We start from the raw sequence: 20,578 nt of genomic DNA on the forward strand, positions 1-20,578 counted from the left end.
GCAATTTTTAATTATGTAATTGTTTGAATGTTTTAGAAATATTTTTAGTCGCTCAACCAATGTTTCAGGAAGCTGCATTTGTTGAAAATGTACTTGAAAATCGATGAGTTTACAAGCACAAATCTCTTTGCAATTCACTCTAAGGAAAAAAAAACCACTATTGTTCATCTGTTGGAGTGTACTTTAGTGTACTCTTGAAACTGAGAATCTTAGTCAAATGTAACCCACCGGAGTCATTTTTAATTCCAACAATGTTACAACATAAAGTTTTAAAGTTCTCTTGCCAAAGGCAGGTCCTTACTGATAGTTCTGTGCTTTTCATGCTAGTGAATGGTGGTGAAGCAAGCTGCAAGTCTTCTTAAGCTACAGTGGGGATTGAACCCCATGCTGTTGTCGGTAATGTGATCCACACATACGTCAAGGCAATTAAACCAACTGGTCCCAGGAATTAAAAGCTTAACATATGAGGAACATTTGAGGACTCTGGGTCCACACTCAATAGAGTTTAGAAGGACGAAATATACAGAATACTGAATGGCCTGGACAGAGTAGATGTTCCCATTGGTAGGAGAGTCGAGGACCTGAGGGTACAACCTTCGCGTAAAGAGAAGACCTTTTTAGAATGGAGATAATAAGAAACTTCTTCAGCCAGAGAGTAGTGAATCTATGGAATTCATTTCCACAGAAGGCTGTGGAGGCCAGGTCATTGAGTATATTTAAGACAGAGATAGATTCTTGAGTATCAAGGGTTACAGGGAGGAAGCAAGAAAATGGATTTTAGAAACTCATCAATCATTGAATGGCGGAGCAGACTCGATGAATGTCTTATGGTCTAACTAGGATTGTCTCAACATCTCCCAGCATGTTTGAAGATAGGAGTTGGGAAGTCATGTTGTGGCTGTACAGAATATTGGTTAGGCCATATTTGGAATATTGTGTGAAATTCTGGTCTCCCTCCTATTGAAAGGATGTTGTGAAACTTGAGGGTTCAGAAAAGATTTACAAGGATGTTGTCAGGGTTGGAGGATTTGAGCTACTGGGAGAGGCTGACTAGGCTGGGGCTGTTTTCCTTTTAGCGTTGGAGGCTGAGGGGTGACCTTATAGAGGTTTATAAAATCATGAGGGGCATGGATAGGGTAAATAGACAAGGATGGGGGGAGTCGAGAACTAGAGGGCATAGGTTTAGGGTGAAAGAGAGAAAAGTTTAAAAGGGACTGAAGGGGCAACCTTTTCAAACAGAGGGTGGTGCGTGTATGGAATGCCAGAAGAAGTGGCGTAGGCTGGTACAATTACAACATTTTAAAAGGCATCTGGATGGGTATATGAATAGAAAGGATTTAGAGGGATATAAGCCAACTACTGGCAAATGGGACTACATTAAGTGAGGATATCTGGTCGGCATGGACAAGTTGGACTGAAGGGTCTGTTTCTGTGCTGTCTATCTCTGATTATGACTTTATATGGTGCCAGGAATTGAATTTGTCCACCTACTGCAGGTCATAAGTCAAATTCCACTACTGTTATAACTTTGAAGATTAGTGGCCTGGAATGTTTGTTTAAACTTTTTAAAAATCTACATTAATAGCAAGTATTATAATAATAATATGTATTAAATTAAATCAGGCTGCTCAAACATTTTTCATATAATCCTGTGAGATAGAAATATTGAAGTTAGATTCATTATGATGTTTGAATGATTTCTACTTTTATCAAGTTTCCAAAACGAGCAGGCCATGGAAGTAAATTATCCAATCATGAACTTTATGTAATTCTTGGCTCTTAGATTTTTGCAGAAGAAGTAAAAGACAACAGAATGGTTAACCTTCAAATTCAAGCACGGAATCTGGATAATAAGGTAGTCCTTTGTTTTTCCAAAAATTCCAAATTAAAAAATAAACAAATTCCTGTATTGCGCCACTGCCTTGGGATTTATTGACCATCTCTGTGCCCTGAGACCATATGCATGTAGATCATATAAACTATATGGAGTTTGCACGTTCTCCCCGTGTCTGCGTGGGTTTCCTCCGGGTGCTCCGGTTTCCTCCCACAGTCACAAAGATGTGCGGGTCAGGTGAATTGGCCAAGCTAAATTGCCCGTAGTGTTAGGTAAGGGGTAAACGTAGGGGTATGGGTGGGTTGCGCTTCGGCGGGTCGGTGTGGACTTGTTGGGCCGAAGGGCCTGTTTCCACACTAAGTCTAATCTAAGTCTAACTGAGCACTATAGCTACAGAGGAGTTTCTGGAATATGTTTAGAGGTTGTTTTCTAGAGAAAAAAATGTTGAGGACCCAACGAGATGATGATAAATTGTTTTAGATCAAGTATTACCTAATAAAAAAGGGCTAATTAACAATTTTGTCGTGAAAGAACCTTGAGGAATGACTGACATCAATATCATCAAACTTTGCATTATGTTCAAAAGTGAATTAGTTCAATTTGAAGCAAGCGTGTTAAGTTTGAATCACAAAGGGAAACCATCTGCCCATCGTGCCTCCACCAACTCAGTAAAATTTGCATTGTTCCTGCATGCCAATTACCAGCTTTCCCCAATACCATTGCATTTTATTTTTATTCAAAAGTCATCTAATACCCAATTGAAAGTGCCTCCCCAATACTTCTAGGTAGTACCTTCCATACACTAACTATTAGGAATGAGGGAAATGATGAAGGCAAAAAGCACGAATTGGCTGCAGTGGATTGGGACAATATATTAAGATGTAAGACTGGAGTCATCCAGTTTGCGTAAGGTGACCGGAGGTGTTGGATGTTTAAACACAAGGTTAAACTTTGGTTTGATGGAGTCCAAACATATATTTTTTTTTCCAGTCAATTTTATTCCAACTCTCATACCTCACTGTTTTCACCCAATTACTTTTAGATAACAATAACCATTATCTGTTCCCTAGTTTGATTTGGGCTCAGGCATTTCTGCCAGACCCTACTAAACACTATCACTTCTTCCTTCAAGAACACAACTGAGATTTTTTAAAAATATCCCGACAGCTCCAGAACACACTCTCTGGTACCAGCTCCTAAATTCCAGATATCAAAATAAAGGAATTTAAATTTTTAAACTGTTAAGATTTGAATTTCTGTTCTTTTTTAAGATATGGGTTACCAATCTAGGAACATCTAGATATTTTATTGATATCCCATTTGCTATTATTTTGCAGCTCAACATTTTGGAGCACTGTGTTATATTGTGTTTCACTGTGTTATATCAATAATTAATAATGTTGGTGTTCTACAATTTATTATTTCTGTTGAAACAATAATTATTTCACTATTTGTAACTCTTCATGATGCTGGTCAGGATCTGTTTGGCAAATCTGATCCTTATTTGGAGTTACACAAACAGACTGAGGATGGGAAGTGGCAAATAGCACACAGAACAGAGGTAAGATACCTGTCCTAAGGGAGAACTGCCAGCAATTTGCTTTCATCAAATATTAACAATCTCAAAGCTGGTTCCTTTTTTCTAAAAACTGTTCGTTTTCTCACGGATACTGTGTCCTTGACTTTTTTCAGAAGGGTCGTAAATGGGCCGGGCTCTGATTAGACTAGTTGGATAGAGAGATGAAAAGGATTTTGAGGCCTTTTGTTCATATGTAAACAGATGAGACTTTAGGCCAAAGTGGTCATGTTTTAGAAGTGACCTGTATAATAGAAGGGGAGTGGTCAGCTCTCTAGCTGAGCAGTTCAGGTCCAGAACTAGTTGGGAGCTCAGTAGTGAGCTGTGAGAAAACAGGGTTCACTCTCTCTCCTTCTGCCTTATAACTTGAACCTGTAAGCATCTGTTCCATTGGTTTCTAAGAGGGTTTGCTTATTAGAACTGTGGTGTATATTCAGAACAGCATAATTAAGTTTAATATGGATAGACTGAGTTCTGTAGGGATTCTTTATTCTGTGCTTTGTTTCATTATTTAATTCTGTGAATAAATTTGACTGTTTTAAAACCTAGTATTCAATCTTGCTAACTTAATCCAGGTAATTTTCACTGTACACTTACTGAAACAAATTGTAAAGTTATGGTCTGGGTGGTCTGCTCAAGAATGTTTTGAGTGATCTGGCCTAGTCCATAACAACACCCTGATCTTTTTACTTAAATCTTTCCTTTGTAAGATTTCTAATAGCTTATTTGGTATTTTCAAATATAGTGGTGTTTTTAATATTTGTTATTGATCAAAATTTCAGGACGGGTGGGGAAGGTCAAAGCTAGAGGACATTTAGTTTAAGGTGAGAGGGGAAGCTTTTAAAAAGACCCTGAGGGGTAACTTCCTCATGCAGAGGATAGTGTGTGTATGCAATGATCTGCCAGAGGACATAGGGGAGGTGGGTATAACTACAATATTTTAAAGGCATCTGGATGGCTATATGAATAGAAAGGGTTTAGAGGGATATAGGCCAAATGCTGGCGCATGGGACTAGGTCAGTTTGGGATGTCTGATCGGCGTGGATGAGTTAGACTAAAGAGTGTGTTTCTGTGCTGTATGACTAAGTACACAGGATTCTGGTCTTTATAATTAGTGTACAAAAAAAGAAATTATGATGAAACACCGGTCAGTCTCGACTGGAGTATTGTGTCCAGTTCTTAACATTTGCATTTTAGTGAATGAAGGGGTTGAAGAAAGTAATTTGAAGGTCTGCAAGGATAGTTGCAGGAATGTCCGAGACAGTTCAACTACATGGAGAGATTGGAGAAACTGGAATTTTTCTTGTTAGAAAAGACTTGATAATGGGTTCAATGCCTTGAGGTGTCCAGAAGAGATATAGTCTTATTGGTAGAAGGGTCAGAAAACAGAAGATATCAATTTAAGGAGATTGGTAAAAGAACCAGAGGTGCTATTTTTTTGTGCACCAAGGGGTTACAATCCAGAATGTACTGTCTGAGAGTGTGGTGAAAGCAGATTCAATTGTGGTATTTGAAAGAGAATTGGATAAAGTAATTGAAGTGAGAGGTTGGAAGGGCTACAAGGAAGAGGCAGGTAAGTGGGACAAACGTGAATAGTTCTTATAAAGAGCCAGCATAGACATGACCTATACTCTCACCCTTATAGACTTGCCCTCCCTCTGTCAAAATACCTTTGGAAATTTTAAAGCTCAGAATACAGAACAGTGTCATAAAAAAGGGGGACATGGCTAAACATCCCCGACAATAAACTGTAATGTAAAACTCCAGGAACAGGCATACTTCAACTTTCTCATGATGCCTGGTTTTTAAAGCTTTATTTCTCACATGTTGGAAAATAAAAAGAAAATAACTCCCTCCCATTATTAGCATTATACTGTATCCCTAAGGGAAGAGGATAGAGCTAAGTGATAATTCTTTGTATTGAAAGAAACCTGCAAATACTTGCTGTTCCAGCATGTATAAAATTGAAATAGATAGAGGATTAATTATAATCTCAAACTCCTATTGGGAAGAAGAAATTATTAGAATAGGTCATATATAGAATCATTGGAGAAAAAGTATGCTTTTAATTTTGTTCTTTCAGTTTCTTCTCTCTCTCTCTTTTCAGGTAATTAAGAACAACTTAAATCCCAGTTGGAAAGCATTCAAAGTCTCTTTGCATTCTCTCTGTGGTGGTGACTTACAGAAGCCAGTCAAGGTATTCACTGTTGCTTTAAAAAAATTGTACTTCACATGTTCAAAAGATCAGTTTTCACTAATTTAGCAAATATTCTCCCATCTTCTAAAGTTTACTAACCTGATTGTTTAGTTACAGAGCAGGTTTTTATTGCTTTCAGCTTGACAAGAAATTTGATCTTTGAGGGACTGGCATCTGTTTCTCTTGCTAACAATTGTTAATGTTTAAATGTGTGCAAGTAATTCTGGGCATAACGTTTCCCCTTGTGAATAAAGTTTGTGATTACACTGTTCTATAAATATGTGGGTGGGACATTTGTTTATATTGAAAATAGAGTTTTTAAAGAAAGTTAGTAGTTTTACATACGTGAAAATACTGACCTTATTCTGCAATGCTTAACTATAATTGACAATTGGGCCAGATTTTGCTGGAGAAAAGAAATGGAGGTTTGAATGACACATGCTGGAAATACGCTATTAGCCAGAAACTCAGAATTAAGAAGTGATACCCTGCTGAATTGCGAATTCCCACAAATTATAGGTCAATAAACAGTCAACCATTTCCTTTGCAAAACAGCATCTCACATCAAACTGGCCACTAATTTCATGAAGTTGCTATGTTTGCTCATTCACCACTCATTAAACTTGCCAAAGAGGTTTAAGATGAATAATTAACAGTTTAAATAATATGGTATTTGGAATTTTATTGTTACTTTATTACCTTCAATTCTCTCCTAATCCAGCCTTCTTTCTATGTCTTTGGTCTGCTTAATTTGACATTCTAATCATCCAGTCTAGCTCCCACTCTTTTTTATCTTGCCTGTGTTTACTCTTCCATATGTAAATTTCAATAAGTATAAGATTTCTGTGAGTTTGAGTTTATCCCAGTGTAACAGACCATGTGGTGAATAAAATTAAAAACAAATGCGCATTGTGAAGAGCACTGCCAAAATGAGGCCACTTGTTTTTATATTTTAGCTTAACCCTGCACTAGTTCATTTTGTGGTTGTGAATTATGCATCAGTATGCCAGGCAATCTTTTTGAAAACATGTTGCAATACATTTAGTTGTCATTTCCTTTCATTTGCTTACTTTCAAGTTACAGGCCATATACTTCATGATGATGGGATTTTAAAGTGGTATTTTAGTAGGGCGACATTGTTGAAGGTTGTTTCTAATAGGAGATTGAAATGTTCATGATCAAAACTTTTTTTAAAGGTTTTGGTGAACTGATACCATCAATTTTCAAGTATAAAATCAATTCAAATTAATTAAAAAAAAGTTACTATGACACTGCTGTAAATAAAAGTAAAATTGGAAAGACCCTCTGCAAAAGAAACCATTTGTTTTAAGTGTCATGTAAAATAATATGCAGCTTTTATTGTCTGCAATTGCTTTTATTCCTTTGCAATATATATTGCAATTAAATTATTTTCAATGTGGCAGTTCTGTTTTATAAAGATCACCTCCCTTTCCCCTGAGAATTCTTCATGGAAAAGTTTAAAATAACTGTCCAAAATATATGAAATTGGAAGATTTCCTTTTCTATTAATGTATGATTTTTATGGTGCAGATGGAGACTGTTCAGCCCATTTGAGTCTCTGGTGACTCTCCTCTGAACAATCCAGTCAGTCCCACTGTACCCCACAAACTCTGGAGTCATATGTGTTAAGTTCCTTCAGTTTGCTTTTGAAATTATTGTCCTTTTTGTCGAGGAAGTTAAATAGTCTCGACTCAGCTATTAGCAAGAGCAACCAAAAAGTTTTATTATTTTTTTAACCTCTGCATTGCAGAGGGACCACATGCACTTGGCAAAAAAATGCCTTGTGCAAGGGCTTGAGCATAATTCAGATATTCGTCTTATACTGTTTCTTATCACACTCTCAAGGACAAAGACTGTGAAGATTTGAGTTGTTATTCTTTTCATTCCCTTGTTGTGGACATACTGTTCTTATATTTTTCTCGTTGAATGTTTATAAAGTTCTGCAGGGACAAGCTGTCCCTCAACTGCAGACGTCGGCAAAGTTGCAAAGTGTCAAAGTTTTAAATTTAGTAAAGCATAGTCTTTCAGATTTCAGAGTAAATGTTAATTTTGTTAATTTTCCATCACACTTTCTAGTTTCACCTCCCCTGTAGGGCAGGGGATTCCAGGTCCTTACTGCTTATTGCATGAATATTTCCTCCTCGCATTCTATATGCATCTCCTGCTCAAAATCTTAAAATCCATGTTCCCCTAGTCCTTGTCCTGTCAGTTAATGGAAATAATATTTCTTGTCTACCTCTAACTAAACCTGCAAATTCTGTACAATTTTATTGATTCTTTACTCCAAGAGGAAATCTCCAACTTTTCCAAACAAACTGTGTAACTCAAAATCCCCATCCTGGTCTGTTATGATTCCAGCTGATGGTACAACTGGACAAGTTGGATCTCAAAAATCTGGGTTAATTGATCATAATTTTGTGTTCTTCTTTAGTTGTCATGGTGGTTAGTCACCAAAACATGATCACATGGAGGCTGCATAGTTTCTTTACTAACAGAACACGAATTCCTTAGACAAAGATTTTTTAAAAAGTAAACCAAGCTTTCTACTATTAGAAAAGAGTTCTGAAAATCCTCCAAAACACAATTTTTCAACCTACTCCCCAACATCACTACTTTTTTACAGTGATTTCAAATCCAGAGATATTACACCAATACCATCTTATCCGATTCTCCCCAGTTTATTTCTTGTGAACCGTGAAATCTTGCATGAATACTCTCAAAACTGATACCTTAGACTTTCTAAGTTTCTAATTGCTAACAGATTTCTAACAAAACACTCTTGATCTGAAAGTTGTAGAAACTAAGCTTTTCTACTGTGGTAATGTATTCCCTTAACCACTTTCCTTTTTTTTTAAAAAAAAAGCCATGTTCCACAAGAGAAACTTCTGCCTCCAGTCAGGATCTTCCAAACTGCCTAAAAACCCTGTCTCTGGGTTTTCTAATTCAGACATTTAAACCTTAACTTATTTTCAACTTAGAGTAATTATTGGCCTTTTATTGTTTACTGTATTTGCCTTAAACCACCATGATTCACACAGTTGTCCACTGAGTTCACAATGCATTGCTCAGTGCCACGTATTGGTTTAGGTCACTGTTCTGAACGTTTCTGGAAGGTTTTTAAAATATATATCCTTCACAAAAGTAACCAACACACACACATACCACTTATGTCAAATCCAAACTCTGACAATGGTATATACATATGTATAATGAATCATGCACATTTTATCACAGCTGGCAGAACTGGATACAGTATTTCAATTGTGGCCTAATTAGAACTTTTCTGACTTCAATTTTATTCCTACAAAGAACTTGTATTTATAAAAGATCCTGTGCTTTCTGGATTACTCTTTCAATGTGTCCTTGCATTGATCTTTGCAACTGAATGGTCACCCCTGGTATCTCTCTGTTCCTGCACGTTCTCTGCCATTCTGTATTTACTACTTCTGATCACTTCTGCCAAAATATGTTGCCTGTTATTGTGCTGTTCTCCTTCTGATATTCCATTGGCTTATCTATGTCATTTTCTGTCGCATTCACCATTTGTCACTCCAACATTTGATATCAGCAAATTTTGAAATTCTGTTCTGTATTTCTCAAATCCAAATTATTTATCTGTAATATAAGATAATTGTCCAGCATTGTCTTTTGGGAAGAACCAAATTTACCCTTCAGTCTGAAAACTAATTACTTCCCCCAACTGTTTATTTTCTGTCTAAGCCTTTTTTTATTAGTCCACTGGCCTAAGGATTTTTCTGTTCTGTGAAATCCGGACTTTGGAATGCCTTGTCAACTACTTTCTTAAAATCCATATATACAACATCCACCACATTTACGTCATTCACTTTCTCGATTAATTCATCAAAAATTCAATTAGTCAAATACAGTCTGCTTTTTATAAATCTGTACTGGTTCTCCTTAATCAACGGGCACTGGAGTTCATTTTCCTCCTGATTATTGTTTCTAAAATCTATCTAATATTTGATGGTAAGCCAACTAATCTGTTGTTGTTACATCCTTTATTGATTAAGGGTGGCATCTTTGCCACTGTCATTCCCCTGGATTGAAAGATTATAGCAAGCCCTTCCAATTTCTCCACTTTCATTTCCTTCATCAACTTTGATGCAAGACATTCAGAACAGATGACACATCTACACAAACTAATTGCGTTCCTTTCCAGGACCATCTCTCTTATTGAAATTAGTCATCCAAAACAAACATTTAAGTTTATATCATTTTTTAAACTTCATTGATAATCTAAAGCTTTTTATGATGTGATGATCACTCTTAAAATCTATTACCCATAGTTAAAACACTTGGCTTACTTTATTCTGCAGATTCAGATCCAGCAATGAATATACTTTTACAAGCACTATGTGATAGTTACATATTTGGAGATGAATTATAGTGCCGTTCTTAAGCTGTCCGAACAAATGAAATGGCATCATAGTTTAGAGGATATTGTTATTGATTTTTGCAAAACATCTAGAAAACAGAAGTGACTCAAGTTTTTCAGAGACTGTCGTTTGTTATTCAGTCACATAAATTGTAATTGTTGTGTTACATTTATTTATGACAAATGCATTCATTTCCAGTGCTGTCTGTAGCTTCCTTTAATGGAATGCAGAGTTATGTGGCTTTCAGTTTTAAGCCACACCTCATTGACATTTTACAAAAAGATGTTGCCATTTCCTCAGGGTTGGAATGGGGGAAGGAATATGTACTTATCGCTTTGATTTGTCAGCTAACAAACCTCTCAACTTCCTTTATCAGGTGGAATGCTATGACTATGACAATGATGGATCACATGATCTAATAGGCATCTTTGAGACCAATGTTGCCAAACTTCAAGAAGCGTCACAGAACGGAGTAAGATTATCTATTGAATTTAGTTTCACTTGCTCTCTGGTCAATCAAGATGTGTATAATGCAGAAGTCTAGAGTTTTTATGTGTAGCTTACCATTTATATTTGGCTATTTGTTTCTTCGGGGACAAGGGTATGATGTATCTAGCATTCCTCAGCTGGTACCACTATCCATGCGTGCCCTTTTTTGCAATTTTACAATGTCTCAGGATGACCTGCCCTCTCTCTGCACAACTACTAACATGTAAAGGTGAATTTGAATCCGGCTGTTTGGAGGAATGCAGGGGTGTGAGGATGACAGGACTGGAGTCATTTGGCGGGTCACTGTATTTCAGTCTTTGGCCAGTATTAATTGCCCTTGAAGGTGGTGATGAGCTATCTACTTGATCTGCTGCAGTTCATGTATTGACTGAGCACCGCCAATGCTGTTCGGGAAAGAGTTCTGATGATGGAATGTAGTTGCCTCCCTCGGAAACCCTGTTTCCTTAGCAGGAGCTCTCTCCATGGATGCTCCTTCTCCAGCCCCTCCCTCAAGCACTAAGTGACCCTCTTCCCACATCCCACCCACAGGACTCCTGTGCACCCCTACCATGAGAATCCCAAACTTATCTTGCCCTGGACTCTGGTACTTAGCATCTGGCAGATGCCTGTAGTCTTTGTTAAAAGTTCCTAAGGCTGCCTCAATTACAGGAATGCCAATCAGTCAGATTGGCCAGCAACCCATTGAGCCAGAATATCCTCTGGGGTGAGGGCACAAGTTCATCTCCAGCCATTTGACACTCTTGATGCTGTCATAATCAGTGCATTCATTTTGCACAAACTTGCCCTGCTGCCCAAAAACACTAGGTCTCTAAAACTTTAACAAGGAAAGTTGGTGAAACCTCCTCTTGCACATTTGGAAGAGTTGAACTTCTACCTTGGCAGTTGTGATACATTTTGGTGAGATTGTATCAATATTTTTGTGGTCCTGTCCAGAGGTGCTATTGTCCATATATAGTGCAATCTCAAGGAATTAAGGGCTACAGGGAGAATGTGGGTAAATGGAGTTGAAATGCCCATCAGCCATGATTGAATGGTGGAATGGACTCGATGGGCTGAATGGCCTTACTTCCACTCCTATGTCTTAATAGCATCGAATGTTCTTTGCTTTATTTGCACATTCTGTGAGCACTGGATGTGTTTTCACAGGTAACTTACTGAATGGGGGCAAGCCTTTTGCTGCTAGAGCAGAATAGAGCGGAACAAAAACAGGAATTGCTGGAAAAGCTCAACAAGTCTGGCACCACCTGTGGAGATAAATCAGAATGAATGTTTCAGGCCCAGCGACCCTTCTTCAGAACTGATGATAGCTAGAAAAGAATCTGATTTTATGTAGAAGATAGAGTAGGGGGAGGGATAAGGAGTCAATGATACATGAAGATTGAGCCAAAAGTGAAAGAAAACAGTTGGACAGATAAGGGAGTGGATAACAATCCGCCTAGGAAAATGAATAGCTGCTAATGGGGATAATGGATAGCAGACCATATGATAATGAGGCCTGATGTGTGGGGATTGGACACGGGAGAAGGTGCTTTAAGCCCTAAATTTGTTGAACTCTATATTGAGTCCAGAGGCCTTAAAATTCCCAAGCGCAAAATGAGGTGCTCTTCTTCCAGCTTGTGCTGAGCTTTGCTGGAACACTGCATCAAGTCTCAGACAGATATTGGCCAGGAAACATGGTGGCATGTTGAAGTAGCCGGCAATGGGAAGCTCGGGCACATTTACAGACAAAACATAGGTGTTCTGAGATGTTATGCTTCATTTTCCCCAATGTGAAGGAGATCACATTGTGCACAGTGAATATAGTAGACTAGGCTGAGTGAAGTGCATGTGAAGCAGGTTTGTTGGGCTCTTGGATACTAAGGAGAGTGGAAGTAAATGGGCAAGTGTTACATCTTCACTTGCAGGAGAGGTGCCATGGGGGGTGATGTTGGGAGTGAAGGAGGGTCCTTGTGAAAGGCTGACAGGAGAGGGGAGGGAAATATGTCTGGTGGTGGCATCCTATTGGAAGGGGTAGAAATAGCAGCTACAGGTTCTCTGGATATGGATGCTGGTGGGATGGTAGATGAGGACAAGGGGAACCTTATTGCTGTTGTAGGAGGGAAGACCGAGAGTGAGGGCTGAAGTGCAGGCGATTGATCAGAACTGGCTGAAGGTTCGGATCAACTAAGTTGCTGGGGAATCCCCAGTGGAAGAAGGTAGACATTTTGGCAGCTCCCTTGTCAAAGTTGGCATAATCAGAATAGATATGACAGAGGTGGAGAAACTGTGAGAATGGAATAGTTTTTATCGGAAGTAACGTGAGGATGTATAGTCCAGGAGTTGGTTAGTTTGTAGTGGATATGGGTGGCCAACCCATGCCCAGAAATGGAAACACATATATCAAGGAAGGGAAGTCAGAGATGGACCAGATGCAGGTGAAAGCAGGGTGGAAATTAGAAGTGAAATTGATTAAACCTTTCAAGTTCAGAACAAGAAAGGGAAGGAGCACTGATGATATCATCAATACACTGGCGAAAGAGTTGTGTATGGAATAAGGAATGTTCCGCCTGCCATAAGAAGCAGACACAACTCGGGCCCGTGCAGGTACCCAAATAGAGAATGGAGTGGTCTCTGTTAGGACAGATGAGTAATTTTTGCACTCTGGAGCCCAAAGCTAACCACCTAACATTAAGAGATTGTTTTATAAATTGTCTTCAGAAGGTCATTTCTGGCCCTGCTAATAAAGCCGGAGTGATCCTGTCCTGCTGCTTATTAACTAATTTTGTAAAGGGACTTTTCAAAGGTCACTCACTCTCCTTGTTATATATTCAAGTGCCATATAGCAGTGGGACTAAAGCCAGTATAAATTGTGTGCAGCTCACCTGATGCTGGATTTACATGCTTTCTTGAGCATAAAAAGGGAGTCATTGCGAATCAATTTTTACCCCAGAGTCCGTTTAGTAGCCAATAATGTTAAATTATATTTTTAAATAATAAACATTGTGTATTTTAACATCGAAAAGAAATATTTATCTGTTTTGCTCAGCTATTGGGTTCAGTGGTGTAATTACACTAATAACATTCTGAGATATTGTACTCCGATTCTGATATTGATGCTTCCTTCACAGACCGAGTTTGAATGTATTAATCCAAAGAAAAAGCAGAAAAAAAAGAGCTACAAAAATTCAGGGACTGTGCTTGTTCAAACATGTCAGGTGTGTTCTGTTAGATTTCTCTCTTTTTTTGTGAAGTGTTTGTTTTGAAATTAAGCATAATATCATGGGAATATATCCTTTGCGTGATGTTGCGATCATAGATTAGTTTTGTTACAAAGACAGAAACTGGTGGGTGTATAACTAACTCCTCTCTTGTCCAGTGTTTAAAGATGCGATGAATTTGCATTTATGCCCGGTTTTTCATGTTTTTGACAAAGTTATGAAGTCTCAAAGTAAACAAAGAACTGCACAGCTTCATATAGAACTGATGCAGTCAATTTGTGTATAGCAAGGTCACACAGTGAATTGAATAATCTCTTTTTATGCTTAGACTTGGGGTCAGTGTTCAGTGTGACCCAAGTTTATTTTTTTAAAAATTGCATTCTCCTAGAAAGTGAATCTAAAATTAGACTATCTCACTTTGAAAACAGCACTTCAGGAAATGTCACCCTCATTCAATAGTGCTGTAAAATGTCAGTGTAGCTCATACCCTTGAGGCTATAGTGGGACTGAAACTCTCAAATTTATCGCAAATTAATTTCATAGCAGTGATAAAATCTCAAACAAGAAGTCCTCTGTTTTACCCAGTGTGTCCTGAGTTGGTCACCATGGCCTGGGTGACCTACACTAAAGGGCACTGGACATGTCTTAAATAAAAGACTGCATTTAACTTGGGATATCAAAGGTAAAATTATCCAGAATCTTATAGCAACCACTACCTCTGTAGCCCTAAGCAGTGCAGCAGCTTCAGATTCAGGAAAGGAAAATGAAAGAACACTGAGATTGTCAAAACTGTTATCAGAATTTTAGAATCTGCCAGTGAATTCCAATTTCTAATGCCTAAAATAACTTTTTAGATTTTAAAAAAAAGCTTCATTCGTATTTTACAGTAGCCGCCTCATCTTTTGGCAGAAGCATTAAAAATACAATTTGCACTTGAAGACCCTATTGATTTTACTCCACGTATGCATCTGTTAAAGTTGTTGTTTGAGTGCATTTAGCTGGAAGGGAAAAGTGGTGAAAGGAATGAAAGTATTTCATACTAATATTTTTTCAATTTTCACATGCTCAAGCAATAGAATTCTGAAGTTTATAAGTGATTGTCTTGTGTACTGCTGATGTTTGGTAAGGGTATACATATATCTGAGCCAGATTGCAAAAAATAACATTTAGTATGAATAAGTCAGGGTTGTCAAAAGTCTTTCACCTTGCACTTATCAGGACGATGATACAAGAAACCAATGTAGGAAAAATGAAGACTTAATTTAAACTACCTGAAGAGGGTGCTGATCGATTGGGCCATATCGGTTGGCATGGATATGAAGCAGGAACAGTTAACTATCCATCTTCTTTCTCAGCCTGGGCAGGTTGATTGTAATTGGTCAGAACGTTGATATGGAGATTTCAGCAGACATTAGCAGTCTCTATGATCCCCTTTGCAATGATAAAGCTGCAGTGTATGTAAAACAGAATTCCATGCATGAATATGCAAATGCATCACATTGCAATCCAGGCTCGTAATCTTAAATTGTTTTCTAGCACATTTGTTAGAAAATCTGCATCAGTTAGTTAAGGGTCCAGCAGCAGAATCACATCTCATGTTGGACATGATGTTCTGAGGCTTGCAAACACAAGTTGTTTGAACTTGATTGGCTGCTACTCCGAACGGTTAATTGGATGTGTTGTTTGTATACTCTTCTGAATATTGCAGCTTTTTCATTAGGAATCAAGTTATGTAGACTGCCAGTCTCTGCTGACAGATCAGAACAACAATTGATAATTAACTGTTCTCTGTGTCAATGTTGGCCCAACGAATCTGTATCCTTTTGTCATTCTATGTAAATTGATGTTCCTTTCCCAAGTCCGGTTTCTTGCAACCTTAGTTCTGATGAGTGCAAGATGAAAAGCTTCGACTTTGTCCCTACTTCTTTGCAATGTTTAATTTCTGCACTACCATGCAATTATTTAACATTTAAGACAGCATGAGAACTCTGTAGTCTGGCAAAGGGCGATGAAAGTTTGTCATGTCAGGGACATATTCAAAAGGTAGAAGCACATGGTGTTAAATGAATGAAGGCAACTTGGGTATAAAATTAGCTGGGGACAGTAAGTAGATGTTTATCTCTCTGGAACAAGGAATTTATTTGAGGTTGATTCTCAAAACCACTTCCTTTTTTAGCTTCAACTTGAGTAAAGAGAGTACAAATTTTAAATTGGCAGACGAAACATTTTTGACAATGTAGTAAATAGAGAGTAGGATAGTAGCAGGCTCAAGGATATAAATTCATCAACTGGCAGATACATGGCACATAACATTTCCTAATGTTCCATGCTTTGTGGGCAGTCAGGGTTTTCTTTTAAATGCATGGTACCTTGATTTTGTTCTGTGTGTGGGCTACGTATGTGGAGTTTTTAAACAATATGCAGCATCTATGTGTATACCATTCAAAGTACATGCTAGTCGGCTAATTCACTGTCCTCCACACCCCCTAATGGCCATCAAATTTCAGTCAGCGTAGGGGAATCCAATCACAGAAGAATCATCCCGTGCATAGAATGGGCATGCATCCTGAAAAGATGCTCTACCAGTCATGAGTTCATTTGCTCTCATGTTTGCTGCGCTTGTTGTTCATTAAAATTTTAGATTCTACTTTAGATTTCAAAAGAATGAACAGAGAGCGATTGATTGCTTCACATGAAAGTTAATCAGTATTTGGAATGAAACGCATGAAAGGGTGATTGGAGCAGGAATAGGCCATTTAGCCCTTTGAGCCTAGTCCAATCATTATGATCATGGCTGTTCGTCAAAACAAAAGTATATTCCTCTTTGTCCCCCAGATATGCTTCAGTCCCTTTAGCCCCCTGTGCTATATCCAACTGCATGAAATTGTACAGTATTTTGGCCTCAACTGATTTCTGTGGTGAGGAATTCATCACTTACTGATTGAAGAAATTTCTCCTCCTCTCAGTCCTAAACGGTTTACGCTTTATCCTCAGAATGTGTCCCCCTTCTGAACTCCCCTGCTATTGGAACATCCTTCTTGAGTCCACTCTGTAGTGTAGTCCTGTTAGAATTTTATAGGTTTCTATGAAATCTCCTCTGATTCTACTGCAAAGACGCCTATTCTACACCCATTGCCACTTCTTTATTTGAAGGAATTGTTTTCAAATTAAGCAATTAAATTACACATTGAATGCTTCTCTAAGTTTAATAAGCAGGGAGATTCATTAAAGCAAGCTGAAAGTGAGGCTATCTATAGTGTCTCATCATTGCACTATGGAGGGTTGAATAACTCGAACCCTGGAGCAGGGAAAGAGAAATTGGAAAATTTAGAGTTGGGGGTAACAATGGTCATAGAGGCAGGAAAAGAGAATATGGTGATAGTGAGAAAATAGATTTGATTAGGACTAAAGAGATCAAGAATTGCAAAGGAGGTAGGAAGAGGATCTCTTGAGTGACATATATTTCTTCCAACTCCATCCCAAAGTACAGCCTTTGGTGCCATCTGTACCATTTCCACATCATCCACAACTTTTCCTGAAAGGGAAAGAGAAGGGACAGGCATAGGATGATGGTTAGAGAAATAAAAACATCAAGCTAGGTAAGCAATTGACTGTATTTTCTGAATTACCGTATACATCATGTTGAGATTATTAAATTGCAATTAATTTGTAAAATAAATGTTAAATAAAATTACATACTTTGCAATACAATTAATCCAATTAAATATTCAATCACCAGATTGTGAAAGAATACTCTTTCTTGGACTATATTATGGGTGGCTGCCAGATGAACTTCACTGTAAGTAAATTTTTATTTTCAATGAGTAATATATCAGTGGGACTAGAAGTTAGTTTTGGTAATGAATTGTCATGTTGGGCAAGTATGTGACACTTGTACTTTTTTGCTTTAACAAAATTGTTTTTTATTTCAATGTTCAGAAATGCGGGAAAAAAAAATCAGGCAGTGTCTATGGAGAGATGGAGACAGGCTTTAAGTTTCAGGCCTGATTTACCTTTGTCAGAAATATGTACATTGAGTTTTTAAACTATATTTTTCTCTCTAAATATCAACTGGATATTTAATGTCATCACTTAGATAATTTGAAATTGTTGGATAATATGCATCTGTCATGATCTCAGTCAACTAATTAATCATTGATCTCTGCATTAGTTGTGAATTCAATCAGCGCAAGAATATGTTTTCAAATGAAAAGGGAAGCCTGTGGAAACACTCAGCAGGCCAGGCAGAATCTTTGGAAAGAGAAAGAGTTAAATGATTTGATTTTAACTCCACAATGTGCTGTAAGCAGAGTGATGAGAGTGTGTGGGGAACCAGGGTAGTAAGACTTTTTATTTTAACCTGGCTATTGCATGAGCATATTATTTCTGGGTTTCTTGGCTAATTAACCTAAATGAGGAAAAGTGTCAACCTGCATGTGGTGAATTTAACTCCAGTATTGTTATGACACGAAGACAGAGCCAAATAAAATCAGTGCCCCATTCCTATATTCACATCACAGTAAAATTTAAAACATTTAATGTCCCTCAAAATTCACCCCAGCAGTACCTAGTAAAATATTTTGAGGGATCAGTATCAGACTTTGAATAATCAATATCAGCAAGTTTTATAGGTTAAACGAAGCAATTAACAACGTATTAATAATACAGTAGCTTTAGCAAGGAGAAATTTAAACAAAGTGGTCTAATTAATGCCTGTGATTTAAACCTAATCTTTTTTGATTGTGTATCTCCTGACAGAACAGATAACTTAAGGGACAAATCAAAGAAAGAGAAATGACATATTCGCTTATATAGTCTCCACAATCCATAAAATCATAGGCACATGGGATTATATTTTCCTTTGGTTTCTGAAGATACCGATCAATGCAAGCAGCTTCCTGCAGGCTCCAAAGAATATTCAATTTATACTTATAACTGAGTTTAATTCTCAAAACCTTCCATATGTTAATAATGGGAGGATAACCAGGGAGCAATCAGTCCTCCATTCTGTAGCTTTGGCAGCCCCAGTCATTCTGACAAAAAACATAATCCAAAACCAGTACAAACTTTGGTTTCTTGGTTTTTCTTTCAACATTCTCTTGGCATCAAGCACCAGTTGAGAATGCTGTTAATGTGGAAAGGTCTGCCATTTGTTTGAGTATAATGCCTCTCCATATCTATAGAGTACTTTGAGCAAGAATCAGATCTGCAATTAACTTCCAGGCCTGACTTCATAAACCTATATCAATTTTTTTTTTAAGAAATGAGCTGCTGCTCTCAGCTCATAGATCATCTTCAACTGTCAGCTCCCAGTTCACTGCTCCAAACAAAAAAAATTAAGATAATGAAGATCTCCAATAGTATTAAACAATTATTTTGCAGTTGAGGGAACGACAGAATGAAGTCCAGATGTGCTATGGCTGGTCCTTGTTTTAGCAATGGGAGAGAATGGAGAAGGGAAGAATTCCCTTTTCGGATCTTGTCAAATGCATGATATGATGGAGTTTAAGCTAGCAATGATTATCATTAGTGTATTGACTGCATCAGGTTCACTACCTAGTAATCCTTGTTTTACTTTAGTTCATTCATGGGATGTGGGTGTCACCAGCATTTATCACTAGTTCTCCTTGAGAAGGTGGTGTGAACTGCCTTCTTAAACTGATGCATCCATTTGTCGTAAATATCCCCACAATACTGCTAGGCAGGGATTTCCAGGATTTTGACCCAGCAATATATTACCAAGGGTAGATGGTGAGTTGCTTGGGTGGAACATGCTTGGTGGTGGTGATCTTGTATATCAGCTGGTCTTGTTCTTCTAGAAGAAGTGGAAGTGGTCATTGGTTTGGAAGGAACCTTGGTAAATATAGATGGTACACCTTGCTGCTTCTGAGCTTCGGTAGTGGGTAGGCTGAATGGCACCACAGCGAAAAACAATCAACTGATCTTCTTCTTTGTTCTGGATAATATTGACATTTTTGAGTGTTTCTGCTGCTGCTACAATAATCCAAGCAAGTGAGGAGTGTTCCACCACACTTTTGGCTGGTGTCTTTTAGAGGTAGGATGGCTTTGCGAAGAAAGGAAGTGAGTGACTTGCTCCAAGTTTTCTAATCCCTGACCTGCTCTTGTAGCATCTATACTTATATAGTTAGTCCAGTTAAGTTTCTGGTCAATAATAACTTCTCAGATATAGATATTGGAATACATGGTGGTGATAACATCATTTGAATACTCCAGTATCTGACGACTTGTGAATGATGCTGAACTTTGGCAATCATCAGTGAATATCCCAACTTCTGATCCTGTGATGGAGGAAGGTCACTGATAAATCTAAGATGTTTGGGCATAGGCCATTGCTGTCTGAAGGCCTGAACCTTTTTGTTGTACGGGCTTGTGCAGATTCTAGCACAGTGACACCATTCTCAGGAATCTGATTGGATGGAGGGTACCTCCCAGCTCTGTCCACGCTCTGGTATGTCTTCAGGTTGATGGCTTTCTCATTGGCACTTTCTCAAGGTTTACATTGGATTGCTTCACAACCTCATTGTTTGGATTACTTGTGGGTGCCATCTACAACACTTTAAGTAGATGTCCGTTGCCTCTTAGCAGCCAGTCATTGTGTGTTTTTTGGTAACTATCCAAGAGTGTGGAATATGATTAGAGCAAAGTATTTTTAGCAGCTGTTCAGGAATCTTGAACTGACCAGTGTAAACATTTGGTTTGGTTGAGTACCAGTGCTCATTTGAAGTGCAAGTCCTTGTGGTTGACCAAAACTCTGGGTGATCTTGTGCTGTTTTGATTGCCACATATGAAGTCACTGATCTCATACAATTGTGAGAACCCAGCCAA

The 20,578-nt window shown here is 38.0% G+C and overlaps 1 protein-coding gene across 2 annotated transcripts in view; it reads left to right on the forward strand.

Annotated features, from left to right (window-relative positions):
• Positions 1-20,578, forward strand: part of LOC132815011 (copine-3-like) — a 71,164-nt gene that overhangs the window by 36,849 nt on the left and 13,737 nt on the right. For both annotated transcript variants that reach the window (XM_060823639.1, XM_060823638.1), the window contains exons 5-10: positions 1,784-1,855; positions 3,312-3,395; positions 5,518-5,607; positions 10,402-10,497; positions 13,643-13,729; positions 17,472-17,531. In XM_060823639.1, the coding sequence (XP_060679622.1) occupies positions 1,784-1,855; positions 3,312-3,395; positions 5,518-5,607; positions 10,402-10,497; positions 13,643-13,729; positions 17,472-17,531 (489 nt within the window). The remainder of the gene's footprint in view (positions 1-1,783; positions 1,856-3,311; positions 3,396-5,517; positions 5,608-10,401; positions 10,498-13,642; positions 13,730-17,471; positions 17,532-20,578) is intronic.

Source organism: Hemiscyllium ocellatum, chromosome 4 (genome assembly GCF_020745735.1).
Source record: "Hemiscyllium ocellatum isolate sHemOce1 chromosome 4, sHemOce1.pat.X.cur, whole genome shotgun sequence".
NCBI lineage: Eukaryota > Metazoa > Chordata > Chondrichthyes > Orectolobiformes > Hemiscylliidae > Hemiscyllium > Hemiscyllium ocellatum.